Raw genomic sequence first — 25,315 nt, 5'->3', positions numbered from 1 at the left:
GGTTGTGCTCATGTTTAAATTATTGAAACCCTTACTGAACCTAACAAGGATAGTGGCATTATTGCTTGTGGTGGACTACCTGCTAGCCCAATAATAATCCACTTTCTCACTAAACCCAACCTCCTTCCTTCAGAAAGCCAAGATGCCCTTTGTGGAATTTTAATTCACGTTTTGTAGAACAGAACAGATGTCTGCTGCAGTCCTTACTATGCTGAGACATATTTTCTTCATGAATTCCAAACCATTACACGAGGTACGCAGTTAAGTGCAATAATGATATCAGGTGGTTCAATATATATGAACCTGTAACATCTAACCACTCTACAGATTACATTTTCTTGTATTGTTAGCAGTTGAAGTAAAAGCAGAAAAATGTTACAGAAGGGTCAATTTTTCAAGGTGTACAATGAGTTTAGAAAAATACAAAGAAAGACACAGAATTATTGCAGATTCCTGGATTTTATTACTAGGAGTTCAAACTGCATATGAGCAAAGCCAGTTATTAAAGGACAAACCAAGGGGCTATGAAATGTAAAAAAAATATAATGACAAAGGGAGCAATGTTCATTAATCTCTAATAATCAGCATTGCCCTTCCTAAAATGTAAGTTCTATCCTACCCACAATTTAAATTCCTATAAATTTATAATCGTATACTCTCTATAGGAAACGTAACAAATGTTTGCAAATGTGTGTCAGGCAGCAATAGTCCTTGTATTTCATGTTAAACGTGTTCAAGAAGTAACACTTTAAGAAGACTAGCTCTTCCCAACTTTGTATATAAACTTGTAAATGTAAATCAGTAGACTCTCTCTTCTATTAGTAGTGGCGCTAAAGATAACTAGGATAAATATTTTAAGGTAACAAAACTGTAGTGATAGGTTCATTTTCTTTTACCAAATGTTTGCCAAAACCTCTTATCATGATGGGAACGAAAAACAAATATATAATGATTATCAACTTTTTTAATGTGATATATGTGCTAATTGAACACAGCTTAGCGAAAAGTGAATGCACCGATTCCCTCTCTTTGGATAATGAATTTTTCCAACAATCAAATGAATATTGTTCTTAAATTGTGTTATCTGTTTCCCTGTTTTGTTTTTTCTTTATTAGTAAACTGTTCATCTTCTTTTCCTAAGTGCATGTCTCACGTTTTACTTTTCCTGATTATAATTACATCACTGAAATTTCAAAATTGTGACACAATTCAAAATCACACAATATAAATTGTAATATACAGTATTTTTCTTATCAGCATATATATTCTTCAGTTAACATTGAGTTTCTTCAGCATTTATGCCCAGGCATGTCTGCCCGCCATTCTGTGGAACAGGATTGTTGCACTGCCTGCTTCTTGTTTGTTTTCCACTGGAACATGATGTCCAGCTGGACCAGCAACCCCAGTTCCCATTAATACTGACATCTGGAACCAAGAAAATGTAGATATGATTTAATCACCACTACTAGAACATCTAACAAAGTTATTTATTCATTAGAGCGCGAGCAATAAAGAACAATGCTGCATTTTCAAAATGTAAGATTACTCATAGCTAACCATTCCATTTTCATTGGGTCCAAATGTGTATCAAATATTTCAAGCGTTTTCAAATATTGTCATCCTTCAAAATGAAACGGTAGAAATTGTTCCTGTTGCAAGTAAAAACATATTTTGGCGCTTTCACTTTAAATTTGATTTTCCTGAATATCAGGGATTGATAATGGAAATAAGATCTGTCTACTAGATAAACAAAAGCACAGGTGCACCAAAGAAAACCAACAGTAAGATTGATTCAAAGTCAAGTAATCACATGAGAAAAAGCTCTTCAGTTTTGATTTCTTTATTCTGTTACGTAGAGAAAACGATACAGCCGACGCGTTTCGTCCCAACTTGGGACTTCTTCAGGGCTGTTTAGAATACAAACATATATACATACATTTGAAAGAATGTCCACCACAGTACATGGCAATGTGACAAACATACAGTTAAAAAACACAACTAAAAAACCTATTTGTAATCATGCAGAATATGCTTTGGAATTTTATTGGGCTCATATTCCTAAGGTAAGAAGACCAAAGGGTCCAGTTTCTATAACATTCTATAAATTTTTAGGATGAGACTATTAGTATTACATTTGTGAATCTCACATACTATGCTAGTTTCTATGACATTCTATAAATTCATCAAAAAGTGATTACAATAAGGGCAAAGGAAAGGAGCAGGGAAGAAATTGATGTCATAAAAACTAGCATAGTATATGAGATTCACAACTGTAATACTGATAGTCTCATCCTAAAAATGTATAGAATATTATAGAAACTGGACCCTTTGGTCTTCTTACCTTTATAGCACATTTATAGCACATAGCTTCTGAATGTGCGATTGATGAAAACCTCAACAATTGAGTAGCTTATTTCCTAGTAATTTACACCTCTGTCCCTGTCTGAAGAGACTTTGGCTTGATCCATATTTAGAAAAAACATGTTTAGTTTAAAACACCTCTTTTTATAATGTGTGTGAATTTATAATGCACCAAACACTACACATGGGGCTAAATGCTTTTTTGTATGAAAAGCTATCTAAAAAATTAAAGCATGTATGTTTTAACTGTGTGCACTTTTAACATTTACACTAATGCACAATGATGCTATGTTGTACATTGCACATATGTTTGCATGTTGTGCACAAATTTGCTAGGAAATATTTATATAAAGGGTATTAGTATGGAGTTGGGAAAACATAATGGGCTGATTTACATGAAATTGATACTCTCTTTTGTTTGTTTTATTTTTTGGGCCTACAATTAAATAGCTGCCTGTGAATCCAGCAAGACTTGCATCAAAAGAAGAGAGCATGCGCAGATTGTGCCAGGAAAACATTTTTGTGTAGTCTGCCAAGAATTAGGGGCAGATTTATGATGACTGGCGCATCCCCAGGGATGCGTCAGTTATCTTGCGCCGCTGCTCCGCCACCCATGGTGCGCCGCATTTACAATGCGGCGCACCATGGGGCAAAAACGGCACAGATGCGTGACGCATCTGTGCCGTAAAAGTGGCGCATTGCTAGAGTTGCGTCGCAAGCACGACACAGCTCCAGCAAGGCTCGGGGGTGCCCCATCTTCACAATGCTGCGTCAAGACCTACGCCTGCTTCAAGCAGGCGCAGGGTTTTGACGCAGCATTGTCCTGAAAGTGACTGAGTGAAATCTTATAGATTTCACTCAGCCACTTTTAGGAGGCGTTCCTGCGCAGGAACGCCCCCCCCTGCGCAGGAACGCCTCCTCATGGCGCAGGGCTTTACAACGTGACGCATCTCCTAGATGCGTCACGTTGTAAATAGGGCGCATTGCTTGCGCCGCCGTTGCGTCAAATAAAGTGACGCAACTGCAGCGCAAGGCCTTCATAAATCTACCCCTTAGAGTATAAATAATGACCTCTTTGGAGGCGTGGTTGGCTTTTCAGGCTCATTTGGCTTCTAGGCTCATTTAGCTTTCAGGCTCATTTGGCTTTTGGCTTAGGCTCTGATTCATTCATATGGGTTAGGTACGAGAAACGTCGCGGGAGAGCTTGGGGTGAGATTGCTTCCGAGGAGAGTCAGGTGGGGGGTTCCCTTGCTCATGTTATTTTTTTCAGAGAGTCCTTGCACGTCATATTTTTGGCACAGCAGGCCACATTTCTTTGAGGTCTGGTGAAGGAGGGGCTCCTTGCTCTTTTAGACACAGCGATGCTGAGAGCAGCAACAGATAAAAATGCGTTTTAGATTTAGATGCTAAAATTGTAAGTCTATGCTTTGACTAATTAATTAGGTCAGAAAAGATGTATTTGTCTTATGCATTTATTTCTCTTAATGGGAGATTTTTGCAAACTATTTAAATATTGATTAGCCTTGCAAGACTATTTTTCTTAGAAACTCTTTAAGGGTTTTGACTGACATTCTGCACCACATTGTGATGCTTATATGCAGACTGTAATATGTTCTGTATTAATGGTATTTTTCCCTTTTTTCAAATTCTGTAACCTGATTGAGATTTTACTAATGAATAAAGGGTCAGAGAAAAATTAACTTTTGACTAGAAAATAAAACCCTTTAAAATACTCAACAACTCTCTTCATTGGATTAATTAATAATTGTATTTTTGACTAGTCATGTTTATTTAAAATCTCCTGAAGGTAATACATGGTGTCAAGGGCCAACGCCTTTTCAGCAATAAATAAAGGTAGCATGAGGGTTTTGCATTGAGACATTACCAGATGAAATTACCGCTGCATCACAGGCCATGGGGGAAGTGGAGACAGGTGTCGGAGGGGACAGTGGGGATTGGGGTGGAGTTAGCCAAGACCTCTTTGAAGCATGGGGGAGCAGGGAAGATGGGCTTGCTGGTTCCCCTGATGGGGGGCCTTTGGGAAGCCAGGTTGGGGGCAGGTTTCTGTTTTTCAGCCTGGGAGTAGTTTTGTGCCACAGATGATTCCCACTAGTAGGGGGTGCAGTCACACATTTGGTGCAGAGTAACAGGGCTTCAAAGATAATAGCAGCTGTGCTTGAGTGGAGTGATGGCGAAGGGTCAGAGGTGGAGCGGGCATCCCTCCTGAAACCCCACTGAGTGTATGGCTGGCATGAGGAACGGGGTGAGGGAAGCAAGCAGAGCGACCGGTCAGTGCAGTTCAAAACGGAAGGAGGGGACTAGGAGCGGTCAGAAGTTTTTTCGGGGCACTGCACATTGGGCCTACTTTCTTCTCTCCAAATCTGCAGCAGGAGGCAGGTTCCAGACCGAGGAGAGCACAGTGAGGCTCACACACCCCGGGGGGGGAGAGAAGGCTTAGCACAGAATGGTCAGCTGGGCGGCATAGTGGGACCATGTGACATATGGCAAAAAAAATTCCAGAATGCACACAAGAGAGGAAAGGAGCATATCTGTGCTGGGAGTAACACAGGGCCAGGTGGCCGGCATCTGTGGAATGCCTGAGTGGGTTTGATACGGCCCCTCAGGGATTGAGGGATTTTCGGTCTGCATTTGGGAGCCAAGAGCCACATAGGGTGACTGCAAGGTCAAGCGGGACTGCAGGGCACGCATGGCAAGATAAAGTTTTGGATTATGGAGACAAGAGTCTTGAGGAGGGTGAGATTGTGGAGACTGAAAGGCAGGATTCTAGATCAGGCAGAGGTAGTGGGTGGGGGTGCTTCTAATTCTATCTCTAGTGCTGCGTTTCAGGTTCCTCTCCAGGAGCGGGGACAAACCCAAACCACGACAGGTGGCATGATTCAGACCCAGGTAAGGTGATGTACAAGGTCCAGTGATGGTGTCAACGGGTTTGGATGCGGGGTGTGAATGGAAGAGGAATGAGAGATTGAGGAAAGGTAAGTAGGTCAAGGACACCGGGGTCGATACGGAAGAGGCAAAAAAGGGAAGGGGAAATTGGGAGGCTGAAGACAGCTTCAGTGGTGATCATAGACTACAAACGTCAGGGAAGTTTCCCAAAAAAGTAGGGGAAGAGGACAAGCTACGGTGTCCTTCCTGACTTTGAGGCAAAATGTGACATAAAATCTGCATTTCTGTTGCTACCGGTACACCATGAGGATTTTGAATTGCTGGGTATACAATTTGAAGGATTTAGGTATGTGGATAAGTCCCTCCCGATGGGATGCTTGACTTCATGGGCCCTTTATGAGGGATTCAGTATACTCCTGCAATGTTTTTTTGTACAAGGAATGGGTCACGAGAAGGTCACACAGTATCTTGATGACTTTTTCATGGTTATGAACTCTGGTTGCCAGCAGCTGTTTTTAGTTTTCAAGATCCCATGGAGTACACTGGGGTCCCTCCAGCTCCGAAGAAAAGGGTGTATCCAGTGACCACGATTTCTCTTCTGGGCATTGAATTAGATTCAGTGGCAAAGATAGTGCGCATTCCACAGAATAAAAGATAGGGCATGCAAGTCCTTTTAGACACAATGTTGGAAAAAACAAAAGTCATGGTTAAGGAGGTTCAAGTGTTCTTGGGACACCTACATTTTGCGTGCAGAGTGGTGCGAGTGGGGAGGGCTTTCTGCAGATGCCTCAGCGTAGCACTAGCTGGACTGACATTACCACACCATTATGTTAGGTTGTCTCCAGGGGGTAAGGCAGATCTACGGATGTGGAGGATCTTTTTGACCATTTTCAATGGCATTCAGATGGGCACACCTTGGGAATTGGACTGGGAAGCACATATTTTTTCAGACACCTCAGGCTGCATAGGCTTTGTTTATTACTGGCAAGGGCGCAAGTGTGCTGAAGAATGGCCCGATTACTGGAAACATGGAGGGCATAGCATTGATTTGCTTGAATTCTTCCCATTAGTAGTAACTGCAGCACTGTGGGGGGCTGTTTACAACACATGAGTGTACTGTTTTGGGTGGACAGCATGGCTTTGGGGCAGGCAGTTAACCGACAGCCAAATATGCACAGGTCCTAAAGTTGCTGAGGGTTTTTGTGTTTGAATTTTTGCAGCAGGATATATTGTACATAGGTAGGCATGTACCTGGTGTAGACAATGACATTGCAGATGCTTTGTCTCGTTCACAATTGCAGAGGTTCCATGGATTGGCCCCCGAAGCAGACAGGGACAGACCTTAGATGCTACCGGAGTTATGGACAGCGGGAGACACAGGATGTGTCAAGTTGTAGGTTTGGGCCGAGTTTGTAAGCTCAGGAGCTCAACGCAGACTGATGGAATAGCAGAGAGCCAAAGACTTTGTAGAGTTTATGCTGCATATGACTTGGAAAGGTGTAATCATAATCACAATTTCAGGGAATCTGGCAGGCATTGCATTTATGGGAAACCCTGTTGCTCTCCACACTTATGTTGTTGATGTTCTTCAGGATCTTTCAGGTATCAGGTTTGCTGGAGGGAAGAAGGGTACAGGGTTTGAATTGGTAGGAAGTCACATTTAGGCAGGACACAGTGGAAATTCGATTGCTGAGGTCTAAAATGGATCAACGGTTGAAAAGAGCAGTGGTATTACTGGAAAGGCAGGAGGGAGAGGTCTGTCCAGTAACACGGGGCAGAAAACTCAGGTATCAGGCAGGAGGACAGGCAGGTCAAGTATTCACCCACCAACAGGATGAGTGAGTGACTTCTTTCCAGTTGTTGGCAGTCCTGCGGAAAGCAGTAACCGCATTGGGCTTGGTGGCATGTCAGTTTGGTACACGTTCCTTTTGGATTGGTGTTGTGACAGAGACAGGTAGGAAGAGGCGGTCTAGGGAGAAAATAATGGGGCTAGGCAGGTGGTCATAAGAATGCTACCAAAGGTATGTTAGAGCTGATGTCGGGGAATAGGGCACATTCTTATTGCAATTGTGTGCTTACACCATTTTCTTTTGCAGGATGGGTTCCAGGCCCCCTGTCTGCTGTCTTGTCGGTGTGGATTGTTGGGCATTCCTTTGAAAATTGGGTGAAATGTGTGGCTGTAAGGAATGCGTGGGGCAGGAATCTGGTTTCTTTGACAGCTCTTTGTCCGTCTAGTTGTTTGGGAAAAGGGGCATGAGGTAGCTGGATCTGCTATCCGAAGCTCAACCATAGAAGAGTAGGGATGTTTGTCCAGCTATTTTGATCATCCATTTGGGAAAAAATGACACGGTGGTGGAGATGGCTCTAGTGTTAATGCGATCTATGAAGCAGGATTTGAGGGAAGTAAGCCTGAATGGAGTTCATTCCTAAGAGGTGTTAGAGGGGTGCGTTGAAGCTGGCAGCAATAGATAAAAGAAAGAGAAAAGTAATTAGGGAGATGAGGCGTTTTTGTAGGGACAAAGAGGTAGGTCCGTTGCAACATTTTGATCTTCATTATAAGAGGTTGGGTTCTTCAGAGATGACGGTGTGCATCTTTCAGAGTATGGTATGAGGCTATATTTGTTGGAGTTCAGGAAGTTCTTAGTTCGGAACTTGCGGAGGCAGTAATGAGTTGCCAATTCAGGGGAGCAGAAAATATCAGTTGGCGCTTTTTCTGGTGGTGGTTGACCCACAAGTTTGCAGGCTTTCACTTAAAGTTAGTTTGTTCAATATAATATAAGCAGGCAGAAAGGAAGGGGCTTAGCAAACCCACACCAGAAGTCCTGGAGTTAAATGTTAAGTCATAGGGACACCAAGCTGAGCACAGGTTATTCAGTTTACTGCTAGGCAGAAGGGGAAGTTTAAAATGTGATAATAAGGAGAAGGCAATAGGTCTGGAGGTTAAAGATGTAGGGTTTGTGTACGGGGAATAGGAGGTCGGTATGGAATGCAGGTTATTTAATGTGTAGTGAGATTTTAGTTCTGTAAGGCTAAAGGCCAAGGATGTTTATACGATATGCCCCAGTTTCAATAAAGCAGCCTTTTCCACACATATAGGGAGTCAGTGGTCTGATCGGGCCCCCATTTCACTCAATACTGCTTATGAAGATGGTGTTTAGGGCAACCATTCACATGATTGCCTTCCTTTAGAAATTGACTAAAATTGCCTTGGCACAAGTAGGAAACTGTAGTAAGCCCTTCTTCGATGCACAAAACGCTAATAGAAATATTGTCTGAAACTGTCTTACAGCTGCTCTTGATTCATGGTGGGCTGGGCTGATAATGGAAGCTGTTGAAGCCCCATCACCTCTCACTGCTTTTTTTATTAATTGGTTCCTGAGACAAATGTAGAATGAAAAAAAACCTCCACCTGCATTGTCAAGTGAGCGCATTTTACTTGGAAGGGGGTAGGTATGAAATCTAGTACCCAAACATCACATGAAGTTAAAATGACACATTTGCTTTTCTTATTGATGATGTACATGAATATCAATGATCAACAATATGCGCACAGTAAATTTCAAACCTGGAAATGAAGATATTGCATTGTTAATACTCTTACCTTTTCTCTCTGTAACCTCACAAGCCTTTCCGCTGAACCCCAATGGACAAATACAATTGCATTTTGTATCTGCAAAAATAATAAGTTTGTGAGATTTTGATCTTTTTTTATTGCCACTGTTTCCTTTGTGGGCCACTTTCTTAAAGCCTGGTCCATCATAATACTCAATGCCAAACTAATGATGTGGAACACTGTAATTTTTTTTAATATTTCAGTATCAGATCTATGCTACCGAGCCATTCCTGGAACTCAAAATATGACCTTCACTCCTCATGTGTCCTTCCTCACCATAATAAGATGTTTTACCATCAATGATATGCCCAGGCTCTACATCACATACCACAATAATGCTCTAGCACCCAACTTAAGTATGACGAACAATACCTTCAAACATAAAAGCGAATTTTGTCCCTTTGTCTTGGAACTGTGCACTCCTGGGTCGCTTTGTATAAGGTATGCAGCTGAGGGGTGTTTTTCTCCTGTCAAATACATGTGAACTCCAAAACAGCATGCCATCACTTACACCTCCTTGAATGGGATCTTCCATTTTATTTATTTATTTATTTTGGTTTTGTATGGTGCCAGAATCGACTCAGAGGTGTATCTCTGCACTTTGGACGCGTATCAATTACATATATGGAAACTGTGGAACTTAAAAGCAAAACAGATTGGTTTTAAGTAACTTTCTAAAACAAAGATGGTTCGAACAATCTCTTAAATGTGGGGGGAGTTCATTCCAGTATTGCCGACCCAGATATGAGAGAGCTTTTCTTCCTAATCTTGCTCTCCTAATTCGGGGGACCTTCAGCAAGTGTTTCATACTAGAACATAGGGATCTTGGGGGATGATCAAAAGTGAACTTTTCTGACAAATAGCTGGGGCCCAGAATAAATAATGCCTTGTGGATAGTGTAACAGACTTTAAATTGTATTTGTTGGCGTATGGGTAACCAGTGAAGTTTTAAAAGAAGAGGGCAGGAAGCTGATCTGGGAGGCATGTTCAGGACCAGTCGTGCCGCCGTATTCTGAACCACCTGAAGTTTACTAATCAAGACTTCATTGGCGGAGAGCAATAGGCCGTTACAATAGTCCAGACGACTCAATATGAGTGCCTGAGTCAAAGTCCTTCGAATCGAGTCCGGGAGCAAAGGAAAGACTCGTCGAAGTAGGCCCAGGGTATGGAAACATGTTCCCACTGTCTAGCCAAAATGTTTCTTAAAGGTAAGGGCATGGTCTAAACGGACCCCTAAGTTCTTAACGGAGGCTTTAGGAACAGGAGGCTTTCCAAGATTAATAGCCCACCAACTGGGTGACCATAATATGGGAGCCTCTCCAAAAAGTAAAAGCTCAGTTTTCCCCAACATTACATTGGAGGAAGTTATTCTTCATCCATTGTGAAATGGCACTCATACCCAAAGAGAAGGTCTCCTGAACAGTGGGAGTGAGTTCATCGAAAGGAAAGAGAACTGTGTATCGTCGGCATATGATATTGGAATAAACCAATATTTTCTTAAAACATTTTCCAAGGGAGCCACAAAGCTATTGAATAAAGTAGGACTGAAGCAAGAGCCCTGTGGGACTCCCTTGGACAGTTCTATGGGTGCCGAACGGTATGGGCCAAGGTTAACCGTCTCAGATCGTCCATATAGAAAGCTTGACATCCACTGAAAGGCGGAGTCTTGTAGTCCCATTTCCCTCAGCCTTCTGAGCAATACTTGATGGGAAACCATGTCGAACATGGCGGATAGGTCCAAAAGCACCAGAATCATAGAGTATCCCTTGTCTAGAGTCATTCTGGTGTTATCTGTGACTACTTTCAGGGCTGATTCTGTGCTATATTTGGGCCTAAAGCCTGGCTGAGAGGAGTCTAGACAGCCTGAGAGTTTGACATGGTTTGAAAGATGTTTGTTGACGTATCCCTCTATTAATTTACTCAGAAATGGTATGAGCGGAATGGGACGAAGATTGGTCAGATCAGTTAGAGGGGCCTTAGTGTTCTTGCAAATCGGCATTATCTGTGCGGCTTTCCATTCCGATGGAACAAAACCTTCCTTTATTGACAAATTAAGAAGATGTTCAATCAATGGAGATAGTTGAGGAATTAGGATACTGGCTACTCTAGCAGGAATCAGATCGCAAGGCAAGCCAGACTTCACTTGAAGCATTAGGGTCTCTATGTCTGCTGTGGTTAATGGAGGAGTTGATTCTGATATTTCTGTGGTCATAAGCATCTGATATGGGTTTCCTGTATAGACAATTTTTTCATGAATTAATTCTATTTTTTGTGAAAAATTTAATGCAATATCATTGCTCCACTGCTCACAGAAAATCACCCTTTTTAATTGCTTTACTCAAGTAATACATGTATTAACAGGCTGCACACGTCTCCCCCAAAAATCTCTCTTAAAAATTCGTAATAATTAAACACTATGAGAAAGTATATTATTAGGTCGGGTGTATGGTAGTCCTCCACATACTATGATGACACAATATTTGTTAGGTCCAGTAAAGATTTCAATACTTTAAACCAGAACCCAACCTTGTGGCTAAGGTACAGAGCAGACAGGTTTAACTTAAAAAAATGTGTAAAGCATTTAGAAGTGCAAAAACAGTGAAAACATTCACAATACAACACAATATAAATGTCACTTCAATGTATAGAAATAGAGAATATGTTAGTAAAGAAAATGACACCAAATCAACATAAATACAATAAGGGGAATAAGACCTATGAATTAAAAAAGTTTTGAATAAAAATAGCACCAAAAAGCATTAAGCGGCACCTCAGTCATCTGGTTGTGTTTGATCTGTATCTAGGTGCAATTTAAGACGAACTCTGGTGGACCACGAGTCAGATACAGAAACCAAATTTATCGCAGTGAGAAGTTGTACCTTCTGATATAGGGGCTCATTACGATGTCCGGCGGAAAGCCTCCGCTCGACACCGACTTGGAATCATGACCAACTGACTTGTGTCAGCGGTTCTGACAGCCGAATTATGATGCGACCGAACACATCGGGATATGTACAAGGAAGTGGAGGAGAGAGGTGTTAGCCTTCCTTGCTTAATGCCTCTCTTCTCCACTACTGAAACGCAAGGCTGCACCATATTTACAAGGATCTGTTGCAGCCTTGTGTTTCCCCCTGCGATGGCACTACGTGTATCAACTTGGCGCTAATGCAGGCACCCTTGCACCATGGTCTGGGCCGGACTGGCTACCGGGCAGTTGGGTGTGCTCCCGAGCAGGGGCATGATTTTGTGGATGGGGACCTATGTGTGCAAAAGGAAATTAGTTTTGCTTTTTTTATTTCAAAGCGCACGCAGGACCCAATCAATGAAATAAGCCCAGACCACAGAGAAATTAGCTCCCAGCTCGGCTGCACACACAACTGCCCGGTAGCCAGTCCGGCCCTGACCATGGTGCAAGGGTGTCTGCATGCAGGGGAGGATTGTTTAGGTGTAGGAAGGGGTCCCTTCCTGCACACAAACAATCCTAAAATGCCAGTATTTTAAAAGATTATCTATGTACAGGAAGGGACACCTTCCTCTACATAAACACACCTTGGCTTTTTGCTTTTTCTATGTGTGTTGCACAAGCTAGTAGTCACAAGAGCAATGCGGATAATGTTCGGTCTGCCGAAATACACCTCTCCGGTGCAGATCCGACTAGAACTTGGGTTGGTTAGAGAAGAGCTAGCACGCAAGGGAACATACCTCAAGACCTGGCATAAAATAAGCAGAGGTGATGCAAACACCCTTAATGAACTCCTCTGGAAAGAAGTACAAAAGTAAAAATGACAGCCCAGCAAGACTCTTTCTGGAGGATGCCATCAACCAACTGGGGGCAAGGCAGCTATGGGAACTGCAAGGGAACCTGGCAGGCTTTAAAAAAACTATAAACAAAATCGTCAAGAAAGAATCCCTTCTTCAAGACAAAGCCTCATTAGCTAAACGAGCACATGGCTGGCTGACTCTACAAACTTACAACAAACTTACTCCACAGGCGTATTTGTCGACAAGTTTTTCTAAAACAACAAAAGAAACATTTCTAAAATTACGACTGGGAGTACTACCGTCAGCGGATCATATGGCCCCGTGGCTGCGCCCCCCAAAACCAGCAACATGCCGCCTGTGCGGATTGCACAAGGAAACCATCACACACCTCATTACCATCTGTAAAGAGCTGCTGCAAGCCCGGTTGAACTTACTGAGACCCCTATTTATAAAAAAAGGAAACAGGACCTGCAGAGAAGCAACATTGGCCTGCTTCAGAGGTGACGACGTGCAAATGGCCTGTCGATTGGTAAAATATCTTGGAGAGCAGAATCCAGGTTCAAAACATTGGAAGACCAAACGCTCACCGACTCCACCCCCTCACCGCAGTCAGCCTCCAAACACCTGGATGGCCTAAAGACTTAAATTGTCTCGGAACACTGAAGCATTACCTCAATGATGTACGATTATTCAGGGAGAGGACCTGCCCGCCCCTCACAGGAAAACATAGGGGAAAGGAATTGATAGATCGTACTGTTTTAATTGTCTTTTTTTATAAACTGCTCTTTTATTATTGCTGATGGTTATTTGTAATGGTTTTTAGTAACTGTACAATAAAGCACTGAACTGAACTGAACTGAACAAGCTAGCACACACGGAAAAAGCAAAAACGAGGAGAAATAATGCATTTTTCCTCGTTTTGCAAACTTAAGACCAGGATTTACCTGGTCTTAAATTTGACACTGACTCCTATGTAAGCCACCCTTGTACATAGGGGGAAGCGTAAAAAAAAATTGGTGTTGTGGTGGAACGCCCACCACAACACCCACTGCCCACCCCATTCCCACTAACCATATCGTGAAAGGGGGCCTTATGTAGGCTGCGTTAAGCCACGTTAAGTGTCTTAACTCTGCTGTGTACATAAGACACTGCCCCTATCGCCACCACAACGTCGGTAAAAGTGACGCAGTGGTGACGATAGGGGCTTGTACATATTACCCACAGTTCGGTCGGATTCACATTGTTTCCTATGAGAGCTTGTGTACACCTGAGAACCGTCTGTAACACAGGCTCCTATGGGGAAATGGGGAGTGTATGTAAAACCCTGCACCCTGTCATAGGCACCCCATGGTGCATGCCACACAGTGTAGGGCTTTAGAGGGGGGTCCCTTAGGTATGCCCTCAGGCATCAACCCTAGGCCCCGGGGGCTAGAGGGCCCTGCCAGGGGCCCCCAAAGTCACTTTCCAACAGCCTTTCTATGTTGGAGAGGCCAACGCAGAAATGCTGTTGGAAATTGATATTGTAATCCTGAGGACGGAAATGCTGTCCATACAGGTGTACGATGCTGTTCCGACCAAAACGGATACTCCGAGAGCCAACCAGAACCAATTCGGAATGACTGTTTGGTTTTGTTCTGGCCGCAAACATCATAATAGATTGGAACGTAAACCGACCGAGTCGGTCGGAAGGGCTACGATGCGGGCGGGTAGATTCCGATTGTCGGGGGAGACTTTCCGCCTGACATTGTAATCTACCCCTTAGTGTCTGAAATAGGAGTCTAAAATCCCCAGCGGGGCCACACAGCTGGCTGTGGTTCCATAAGAATGGAGAACAGTCAGATGAAGTCCTGGTGAAGCCATTGACTTTAGGCGTGAACGCTCAGAGCCTGAGAAATTCGAAATTCATGGCGATGGAAGGTATCTGGTCAGCTGGATAATTTTTGGTGTCTTCACCTATCGAAAATTCCAACCGTGGGACTTAGGGCCTGATTTAGAGTTTGATGGATGAGTTACTCCATCAGAAACATGATGGATATCCCGTCTGCCCTATTACAAGTGCCATCACATACAATATACTTGGAATGCGGTGGATGAGATAACTGTGACGTTGTGATGCCTAGTTCGTTCTGCCGAAATCTAAATCAGGTCTTTAGTCACTTTTTGTGATTTTGGATTCCTCTAGTGGGGCACCCGCTTTTGATTGATCACAGGGGAGGAACTGCTCATTTCCCTGGCCACACCTTTAGGGTGCACACAAATAATTAATTATGTTTTCTTAACTATGACTTATCCTTAACCTTTCTTCTTTTCCAGTGGATTTAAAAAAAATGTTTTTATAAAACTTTGTTCGAAACCCTATAATGTTGTTTAATATGGTATTGTTTTAACCTCTTTTTTTTGGTATCGCACTACTGTTGTGAAATTTCAAAGTTCATTATGAGGAGTGCCATAGATTGGATTGGCATAGAGTGGAGTAGAATGTCTTAGAGTGTTGTAGACTGGAGTGACATTGAGTGAAGTGTTGTTATACAGTAAAATGGAGAAGAGTGGCATAGAGTAGAGTGGCATGGAGTGTTGTAGAATGGAGTACAAACAGTATGGTAGAGTTGAGTGGCATAGATGTGGTAGAGTGGAGTGTCATTGAGGGAGTGGCATAGAGTGACAAAGAATGCAGTGGAGTAGGGTGGAATAGAGGAGTAATGTGTCATAGAGTACAGTGCAGTAAAGTGACACAGAGTGACATAGAAGGAATTTAGTGGAGTGGGGTAGTGTGTTGTTGAGTGGAGTAGAAAGTTGTAGAGTAAAATGGCATAGAGTGGAGTAGAGCGTCAGAGTGGAGTGTCGTACAGTATAGTGGAAGAGAATGTCACAGAGAGGGGTGCCAAAGTCAAAGAGTGGAGCAGAGTGGAGAAGAGTAAAATGCAATTGAATGTCATAGAGAGTGGTAGAGTGGAGTAGTCTAGAGTGTCAGAGTGGAGAGGCATAGCATGGCATAGAGTGGAAAGTAAAGAATGGAGTAGTTGGGTAAAGTGGCAAGGAGTGGCATAGAGTAAGTTGCATAAAATGTTGTAGAGTGGAGTAGAATGTCACAGACTGCCATGGAGTGACATCAAGTGGAGTGGAGTGTTGAAAAGTAGAGTGTAGTAGAGAGCAGTAGAGTGTCATACAGTGGAGAGACGAAGAGTGTTGTAGAGTGAAGTAGAGTGTCATAGAGTTGAGTGGAGTGGAGTGGCGAGTCGTAGAGTAGAGTGGAGTAGCATGTCATAGAGTAGAGAGAAGTGGCATAGAGTGGCATATTGTAGAGTATCTAAGAGCGGAGTGGCATGTCATAAAAAGTAGTGTGTCATAGAGTGGTGTGTCAGAGTGGAGTGGTGTAGAGTGTAGTATTGTAGAGTGCTGTGGCTTAGAGTGAAGTGGCATAGTGGAGTGGAGTAGAGTGGCATAGAGAGGAGTGGCATGTCATAGAGTAGAGTTGAGTGGTGTGTCATAGAGTGGTATATCGTAGTAGAGTGTTGTAGAGTAGAGTGGCGTAGAGAGGAGTAGCATGTCATTGAGTGGTGCGTCCTAGATTGGAGTGGAGTGCCAGAGAGTGGAGGAGCGTATCGTAGAGTGAAATGGCATGTCGTACAGTAGAGTGGAATGGCATGTCTTAGAGTGGCATAGTGTACAGTGTCTTAGAGTGGACGGGTATGTTTTAGAGCAAAATGGAGTGGTGTGTCATAGAGTGGTGTATCAGAGAGTGTCTTAGTTTGGAGGGGATACAGTGGAGCAGCATAAAGTGGAGTGGCATGTCATAGCGTGGGATGATCTGGAGATTAATGGAGTGGTGTATCATAGAGTGTCTTAGAGTGGAATGACGTTTCGGATAGTAGAGTGGACTGGCATACAGTAGAGTAGAATGGAGTGGCTTGTCATGCAGTGGAGTGTCGAAGAGTGTCTTAGAGTGGAGGGGACTTAGGGTGGAGTTGCGTAGAGTGGAGTGGCATGTCATACAGTGGAGTGGCCTGCCAGATAGTGGAGTGGCATGTCATACAGTGGAGTGCCCTGTCGGAGAGTGGAGTGGCGTGTCATAGAGTTGAGTAGCATGTCATAGAGTGGAATGGCGTGGAGTCTCATAGAGTGATGTGGACTCGAGGGGCATACAGTCAAGGGGTATGAAGTGGAGTAGAGTGTTGTAGAGGGGAGTGTCATACAGTTGAGTGGTGTGTCATAGAAAAGAGTTGAGTGGCATGTCGTAGAGTGGTGTGTCATATAGTGTATTAGAATGGGGGTACAGCGTAGAGTTAAGTGGCATGGAGTGGCATAGAGTGGAATGGCATGTTGTAGAGTGGAGTGGTGTGTCATAGAGTTGCGTGACCTGTTGTAGAGTGAAGTGAGGTGTCATGGAGTGGAGTGTAATAGACTGGAGTGGTGTGTCATTCATTGGAGTGGCGTTTCATAGAGTGGAGTGGTCTGGAGTGGTGTACAGTAGAGTGGAGTGTCATAGAGTGGAGTGATGTGTCATAGAGTGGAGTAGTGTGCAGCACATTAGAGTATAGTGGAGTTTTGTGTTGTACTGTGGAGTGGCATGTAATAAAGTGGAGTGGTGTGTTGTAGAGTTGAGTGTTGAAGAGTGTCATAGAGTGGAGGTGTATGGAGTGCAGTAGGGTGGAGTGGCATGTCATAGCGTAGAGTCAAGTGGCATGGCATGGGGTGGCATGGGGCGGAGTGGCATGGAGTGTCATAGTGTGGAGTAGAGTGTTGTAGAGAAGAGTGGCATGTCATACTGTGGAGTGGCTTGTCATAGAGTGGAGTAATAGAGTGGAGTGGCATGTCATATCAGTGGTGTGGCAGAGTGTCTTAGAGTGGAGTGACTTGAGTGGACTGGCATGCCATATAGTGGAGTTGTCAGTTGTTGAGTGGGGTGGTATGCCACACAGTGCATTTGCATGGAGTATCATAAAGTGGGGTGTTGTAAAGAAAGTGGCATGTCGTAGACTGAAGTGGCGTGTCATAGAGTGTAGTGGTGTAGAGTGGAGTGTCATGAAGTAGAACGGTGTGTCATAGAGTGGAGTGGTGTGTTGTAGAGTGGAGTAGCGTGTCATACTGTAGAGTGGAGTGGCTTACTGTGGAATTGCATGGAGTGTCTTAGAGAGGAAGGGTGCAGAGTGTGGTGTAGAGTGGAGTGGCAGGTCATAGAGTGGAGTGGCCTGTCATAGAGGGGAGTGGTGCATTGTAGAGTGGAGTGGCATGTTATAGAGTGGACTGGCATGTTGTAGAGTAGATTGGAGTGGCATAGAATGGAGTGGACTGTCGTAGAATGGAGTGGCTTGTCATACAGTGAAGTAGAATATCAGAGAATGGAGTCGCATATAGTGGAGTGGGGTGGCATGGAGTTTCATACTGTAGAGTGGAGTGGTGTAGAGTGTAGTGTTATAGAATGGAGTGGTGTGTCATAGAGTGGAGCAGTGTGGAGTGGTGTGTTGTAGAGTGTAGCATGTCATACAGTAGAGTGGAGTGGCTTACAGTGGAATGGAGGGTCATAGGGTGTAGTAGTGTGCTGTAGAATAAAGTGGAATGGACTGGCATGTCATAGAGTGGCGTGTCATAGAGTGTCTTAGAGTGAAAGGGTATTGAGTGTCATGGTGTAGAGTGGAGTGCCTTATCGGAAAGTGGAGTTTTGTGTTGTAGAGTGGAGTGGCGTGGCATACACTAGAGTGCAGTGGCATGGAGTGTCATACAGTGGAGTCAAGTGGCATGGCGTAGAGTGGAATGACATGTCATACAGTAGAGAGGAGTAGTATGTCATACAGTTTAGTGAATGGTGTATCATACAGTGGCATGTCATAGAGTGTCTTAATGTGGAGGGGCATAAAGTGGAGTGGAGTGGCATAGAGTACAGTGGCATGTCATAGAGTGGAGTGACCTGTCATAGAGTTGTGTGGTGTGTTGTTGAATGGAGATGTATATCATAGATTGGAGGGCATGAAGTGTCATAGAGTGTATTGTTCAATCAATCAATCATGCCATTTGTATAGCGCACTACTCACCCGGGAGGGTCTCAAGGCGCTTGGGGGGAGGGGTATGCTACTGCTCGAACAGCCAGGTCTTGAGTTGTTTCCTGAAGGTGAGATGGTCCTGGGTCAGCCGAAGGTGGATGGGGAGGGAGTTCCAAGTCTTGGCAGCCAGGTAAGAGAAGGATCTTCCTCCGGCGGTGGCCCTTTGGATGCGTGGTACGGCTGCTAGGGCGAGGCTGGTGGACCGTAGCTGGTGGGTGGGCGTGTAGAAGGTCAGGCAGTTGTTGAGGTACTTGGGGCCCAGGTCGTGGAGAGACTTGTGTGTGTGGGTGAGGAGCCGGAACGTGATCCTCTTGTCGACGGGGAGCCAGTGCAGGTTCCTCAGGTGGCTGGAGATGTGGCTGCGTCGGGGGACATCCAGGATGAGTCGGGCGGAGGCGTTCTGGATGCGCTGGAGTCTTTTCTGTAGCTTGGCTGTGGTTCCGGCGTAGAGGGCATTTCCGTAGTCCAGTTGGCTGGTGACGAGTGCCTGGGTGACAGTCTTCCTAGTCTCGGTCGGGATCCAGCGGAAGATCTTGTGAAGCATACGCAGGGTGTTGAAGCACGATGAGGAGACGGCGTTGACTTGTCTGGTCATCAAGAGGGAGGGGTCCAGGATGAAGCCCAGGTTGCGTGCATGGTCGGTTGGCTTGGGTGCGGTGCCCAGGGCTGGGGGCCACCAGGAGTCGTCCCAGGCAGAGGGCGAAGATCCCAGGATGAGGACTTCCGTCTTGTCCGAGTTCAGTTTCAGGCGGCTGTCCTTCATCCACTCGGCGACGTCTTTCAACCCTTTGTGTAGGCAGGTTCTGGCGGTGTCGGGGTCTCTGGTGAGGGAGAGGATCAGCTGGGTGTCGTCGGCGTAAGAGATGATGTTGAGGTTGTGCTGGCGTGCGATGGCTGCGAGAGGTTTCATGTAGATGTTGAAGAGGGTGGGGCTGAGTGAAGATCCTTGCGGGACGCCGCAGATGACTTCGGTGGCCTCGGAGCGAAACGGGGGGAGGCGGACTCTTTGGGTTCTTCCGGCGAGGAACGAGATGATCCACTCCAGTGCCTTCTCTTGGATACCGATGTTGCTGAGGCGCTGGACTAGGGTGCGGTGGCAGACCGTGTCGAACGCAGCGGAGAGGTCCAGGAGGATGAGGGCCACTGTTTCCCCCTTGTGGAGCAGGGTCCGGATGTCGTCGGTGGCTGCGATGAGGGCGGTCTCGGTGCTGTTGTTGGCTCTGAAGCCGGACTGCGAGGGGTCGAGGGTTCCGTTCGTCTCGAGGAAGGCGGTCAGCTGTCTGTTGACGATCTTCTCGATGACTTTAGCAGGAAAAGGGAGGAGCGAGATGGGGCGGAAGTTTTTGAGATCGGTGGGGTCCGGTGTGTGTTTCTTCAGGAGGGCGCTGATCTCGGCGTGCTTCCAGCTCTCCGGGAAGGTGGCGGTGTTGAAGGAGGCGTTGATGATGTTCCGGAGTTGGGGTGCGATGGTGGAGTCAGCCTTGTTGAAGACGTGGTGTGGGCAGGGGTCGGTCGGTGATCCGGAGTGGATGGTGTTCATCGTGCGGGTTGTGTCTTCGGTAGTCACCATGGTCCAGGTGCGAAGGGTGGCGGTGGGGGGTGTTGGTTTGACGGGTGGGTGCATGGGTGGGGCGCCGAAGCTGTTGTGGATGTCGGCGATCTTGCGGTGGAAGAACGAGGCGAGGGAGTCGCAGAGGTCTTGTGACGGAGTGATGCCGTTGGTGCCGGTGCTGGGGTTGGAGAACTCCTTGACGATAGTGAAGAGCTCTTTGCTGTCGTGGGCGTTGTTGTCCAGTCGTTCCTTCAGGGATTTCTTCTTTGGGGTGCGGATGAGCTGGTGGTGCTTGCGGGTAGCGTTTTTCAGGGCGGTCATGTTGTCGGTGGTCCGGTCGAGGAGCCAGGCTTTCTCGAGGGTGCGGCCGGTCTTCTTGGAGTCCTTGAGGTCGTCGGTGAACCAGGATGCCTTCTTGCTTCTGGGTCTGCTGGGAGGGTTCTTTAGTGGCGCGAGGTCGTCGATGCAGGCGGTCAGCCACTGTGTGAAGTTGCGGGCTGCTTCGTTGGGGTCCGTTGTGTTGGCGGGTGGGCTCTGGCTGAGGGAGGTGGTGAGCTGGTCTGCGGTGATCTTGCTCCAATTCCTGTGAGGTACCTGTTGCGGGTGGTGGTGAGTCGTGGATCTTTTGAAGCTGAAGTGGACGCAGCTGTGGTCGGTCCAGTGGAGTCCGGTGGCGTGGCTGAAGGTGATGTACTTGCTGGAAGAGAAGACGGGATCAGGCGTGTGGCCGGCGTAGTGGGTGGGGGTGTTGACCAGTTGCTTGAGTCCGAGGTTGGCGAGGTTTTCCAGCAGGGCGGTGGTGTTGCGGTCCTTGTTGTTCTCCAGGTGGAAGTTGAGGTCCCCGAGGAGGATGTAGTCAGTGGAGGGGAGGGCGTGCGGGCTGATGAAGTCTGTGATGTCTTCGCTGAATTGTGTGCGTGGTCCCGGTGGGTCTGTAGACGAGGGTGCCTCTGAGGGTCGTCTTAGGGTCGGTGTGAATCTGGAAGTGGAGATGTTCGGCTGCGGCGAAGGAGTCGTTGGCGTCGGTCGTGATGCGGATGGTGTTCCTGTGGACGATGGCGATGCCACCTCCGGTCTGGTTGATGCGGTCCCTCCTGATGATCTTGTACCCGTCCGGGATGGCGATGGCGATGTCGGGTGCAGAGGAGGCGTTCATCCAGGTTTCCGTGAGGAAGGCGACGTCCGGTGATGTAGCGTCGAGGAGGTTCCAGAGTTCCACGGCGTGTCTGTGGACGGAGCGGGTGTTGATCAGGATGCACTTGAGGTGGTTGCTGCTGGTGTTTGTCTTGGCGGGTGCGGGGCAGGTTCGTAGGCAGGTGAACTTGCAGGTGCAGCAGGTGAAGGGTCCGTGGGTGCATCTCGGGGTGGCTCGGCAGCAGGCGTGGGTCAGGCCGGCATTGAGTGCGTTGAGAGTGGCGGCGTCGTAGGTCAGTCGGGTCATCTTGCCTCTGCGGGGAGGGCCAGGGGTCCTGGCGCTGGGCGCGGGCCAGGCGCGGACGGGCGCAGACGGGCTTACCTTTGGCGCACCTTCGGCGCTCAATCGGCGCTCCCGCTGCGCGCGTCCGCTGCGCAGTCGCTCTGGGGGTGTCATAAGTAAGGAGCCGGGAGGGAGGAGCATACATTAGAGTGGAGTCATACATTAGAGTGGAGTGGCATGTCATACAATGGAATGTCATAGAGTGTCCTAGAGTGGAAGGGCATAGAGTGGAGTTGCATTGAGTGAAGTGGCATAAAGTGGAGAGCATTGTGATACAGTGGATAGTGGAGTGGCCTGTTATAGAGCAGAGTGGCGTGTCATAGTGTGAAGTGGTGTGTCATAGAGAGGAGTGGCTTGGAATGTTGCAGAATGGAATTGAGTATAGTAGAGTGAAGTGGAGTGGCATAGAGTGGAGTGGCTTGTTGTAAAAGTGGAGTGTTGAAGAGTGCATAGAGTGGAGGGGCATACAGTGTATTAGAGCATTATAGTTTTTAGTGGTGTGTCATAGAGTAGCATGTTGTGGAGTATCTTAGAATGGAGTAGCATAGAGTAGATTATCATGTCATAGAATGGAGTGGTGTGGTATACTTTGAAGTGACGTGGAGTGGAAATGCATAGAGTGGTGTAGAATGTGGCAGAGAGTGGCCTATCGTAGACTGTTGTGGAGTGGCATAGAATTCAGGGGCATAGAGTGCAGTAGAATGTTGTAGAGGGGAGTGGCGTAGAGTGGAGTGGTGTGTCGTACATGGAGACAAGTGGCATGTCATAAAGTAGTGTGCCATAGAGTGTCTTAGAGTGAAGGGGCATAGAGTCAAGTGCATGAAGTAGAATAGCAACGAATCTAGTGGCGTGTAGTAGAGAGGAGTGGCATGTCATAGAGTGGAATGGTAAGTCGTAGAGTGCATTGGGGCATCATGGAGTTGAGTGTCATACAGTGGAGTGTTGTACACTGGAGTGGTGTTTCGTAAATTGGAGAGGTGTGAAGTGGCATCGAGTGGAGTGTTATAGAGTGGAGTGTCATAGACTGGAGTAGCATGTCATCCAATAGAATGAAGTGGCATACAGTGGAGTGGCGAGTCATAGAGTAGAGTGGAATGACATGCCAGTGTCTTGGAATAGAGGGGTGTGGAGGTAAGCCCTCTGTTATGAATAAAAGATTCTTCATGATCGTTGGTGGGAAAAAATAGTTTATTTGGAGCAACAGATACAGAGACCTCATCCACCAGAAAACCAGGTCCAACTGCAATTCTGATGCCCTACATCATCACTTAGAAACTGAGGGTGGAAGAAATGAAAGAAGTGCAAAACACCACATCACCTCCCCCTTTATAAACCAAATAATTTGAGAAAAGAAAAACAAGCAATTACATCAAGAATATACAGAATGGAAAACAGGGAATGCCGGACACATTTCAACGAACATAATCTTGTAATTGAAGTGGAACCTTTTTCGTACCAAGAGGCCTACCAACCACCTCTGGCACGACTTGCTTGTTGGAGTCACTAACATCTATTAAGATTTCAGATTTTGTGGTCATGTATTTTCTCAGCATTCATTAAACAACTTAAGAATCCTAACTCGTTGACTGAATTTTGACTTCCTTCCATCACTCAGTGGAGATATGATCCTGACCCAATCACCTACACATCCTCACATCATAACAAAAGTTCCTTTTTTCCATCTTGGCCTTCTCTTTTTCTTTATACACCTCTGTGTTACCCAAACCATCATCCACAACACTTCTCAACTGTGACCCACGAGGGAGTTACTTCAGTATTGGCAATTCTGCTTTGGAACAACCGAAATGGAGCAGCATCAGTGGATAAATGAGGCATAAATATATATTCACACACTTTGTTTTCATGCTTCCTCACAATTTACTCCAGACACCACAGCCTGTCGCAATGTTTCCTTAAGTACCTTTAGAAACCTTTCAACAGCACCATTACTTTCAGGGTGACACAGCGCCACCTTCTTAAGTATGATGCCCCTGTCTTTCAGAAAGCTTTCCACTGCCTTAGGTAAACTGGACCCCATTATCTGACAACGGAAAACCCTCCCGTTCAAAAAGATTGTCCAGAAATTCAATGACCACTCCAGATCCAACCGAGTAAGCAACCTTAATCTCAGACCATTGGTAAAACATGTCCAGACAGACTAGCACATACCTGTCCTGAGATTTCAACTTGACAGGGACTTAGATGTCAATCGCAATGTCAGACCACGGACCACTAGATTGTTCCCTTGTTACCATAGGTTGTGTCCTGCACTTCAAAATTCTATTACTGCACAAGCATTACGTACAATATCAAACCACTCTTTTGATCTGCCTGTCTATGCCGGGCAATCAATAGGTCTCCCTGATTCTTTCTTTTGTTTTGGCAATGCCCATGTGCCTGACATGAGCACTCCTCACTAATTTGTCTCTGAGACTACAAGAAGGAACCAATTTGCTTCCCACCATGAGAAGCCCATCAACAACCTCCAGCTCCTCCCTGACACAATCTTTCTTCTTAACCCATCTCCCCAGAACATTCTTCATCACCTGTTGTAACCACTGATCATTAGCTGAACAGTCTCTCTATTCTTTTCCAGTTTCTTAGAGTGGAGTGGTGAAGAGTAAATTGGCATGTCACAGACTAGAGTGGCATGTCAGAGTGGAGTGGCGTGTTGTACAGTGGAGTGGTGTACAGTGTTGTGTCATATAGTGAAGTGTCAAAGAGTGGAGAAGCCTGTCATGCAGTAGATCGGAGTGTCATACAGTGGAGTGGAGTGTCATATAGTTGCGTGTCATAGCGCATCATATAGTGGCGTGTCATCTTAGAGTGAAGGGGCACAGAGTGAACGTAGAGTGGAGTGACATGCTGAAGGGTGGAGTGGCATGTTGTAGAGTTGAGTAGCATCTCATAGAGCGGAGTGGTGTGTTGTAGAACTGAGTGGTGTATCATATAGTGAAGGGGTGTGTCATAGAGTGGAGTGTTGTGTTGTGTTGTGTTGTGTTGTAGAGTGGATTGTCAAGGATTTGCGTAGAGTGGAGGTGCATGGAGTGTAGCGGAATGTTATAAAATAGAGCGGCGTGTCATAGAGTGGAGTGGTGTGTCATAGAGTAGGGTGTCGCAGAGTGTCTTAGAAAGGAGGAGCAGAGTGGAGTGGTGTAGGGTGGATTGGTATATCATAGAGTTGATTGGCATGTTGTATAGTGAAGTGGTGTGTCAGAATAGTGGAGTGGCATGGAGTGTCATATAGTGGAGTGTCATAGAGTGGAGTGTCAAGTGTAGAGGGGAGTGCTGTGTCATAGAGTAGAGTGGAGTGGCATGTTGTAATGTCAAGTGGAGTGGCGTGCTATACAGAGGTATGGAGTGGAATAGAGAGGCATGTCACAGAGTATTGTAGAGCAGAGTAGAGTGCCATATAGTAGAGCAGAGTGTTGTAGAATGGAGTGGCATATAGTGGATAGGCATGTTGTAGAGTGGAGTGGGGTGTTATAAACTGACATGTCCTAAAGTGTCTAGAGTGGAGAGGCGTGTGGTAGAGCTGTGTGGTATAGAGTACAGTGGTGCAGAATGGAGAGGAGTGTTGTAGATTGAAGTGGCATGTTGTGGTATGG

General features: G+C 45.9%; 1 protein-coding gene across 1 annotated transcript in view; it reads right to left on the bottom strand.

Annotated features, from left to right (window-relative positions):
* Nucleotides 1–440: 440 nt before the first annotated feature.
* The window catches only part of C8B (complement C8 beta chain), a 228,595-nt gene continuing 203,720 nt past the window's right edge, over nucleotides 441–25,315 (bottom strand). Inside the window, exons 11-12 of the mRNA XM_078670066.1 lie at nucleotides 8,867–8,935; nucleotides 441–1,425 (exon numbers count right to left, since the gene is read on the bottom strand). Coding sequence (XP_078526192.1) covers nucleotides 1,274–1,425; nucleotides 8,867–8,935 — 221 coding nt within the window. The 3' untranslated portion in view covers nucleotides 441–1,273. The remainder of the gene's footprint in view (nucleotides 1,426–8,866; nucleotides 8,936–25,315) is intronic.

This window comes from Lissotriton helveticus, chromosome 1_2 (assembly GCF_964261635.1).
Source record: "Lissotriton helveticus chromosome 1_2, aLisHel1.1, whole genome shotgun sequence".
Classification (NCBI taxonomy): domain Eukaryota; kingdom Metazoa; phylum Chordata; class Amphibia; order Caudata; family Salamandridae; genus Lissotriton; species Lissotriton helveticus.
The sequence above is the reverse complement of the archived record's forward strand: the minus strand, read 5'-3'. Positions and strand labels throughout refer to the sequence as shown.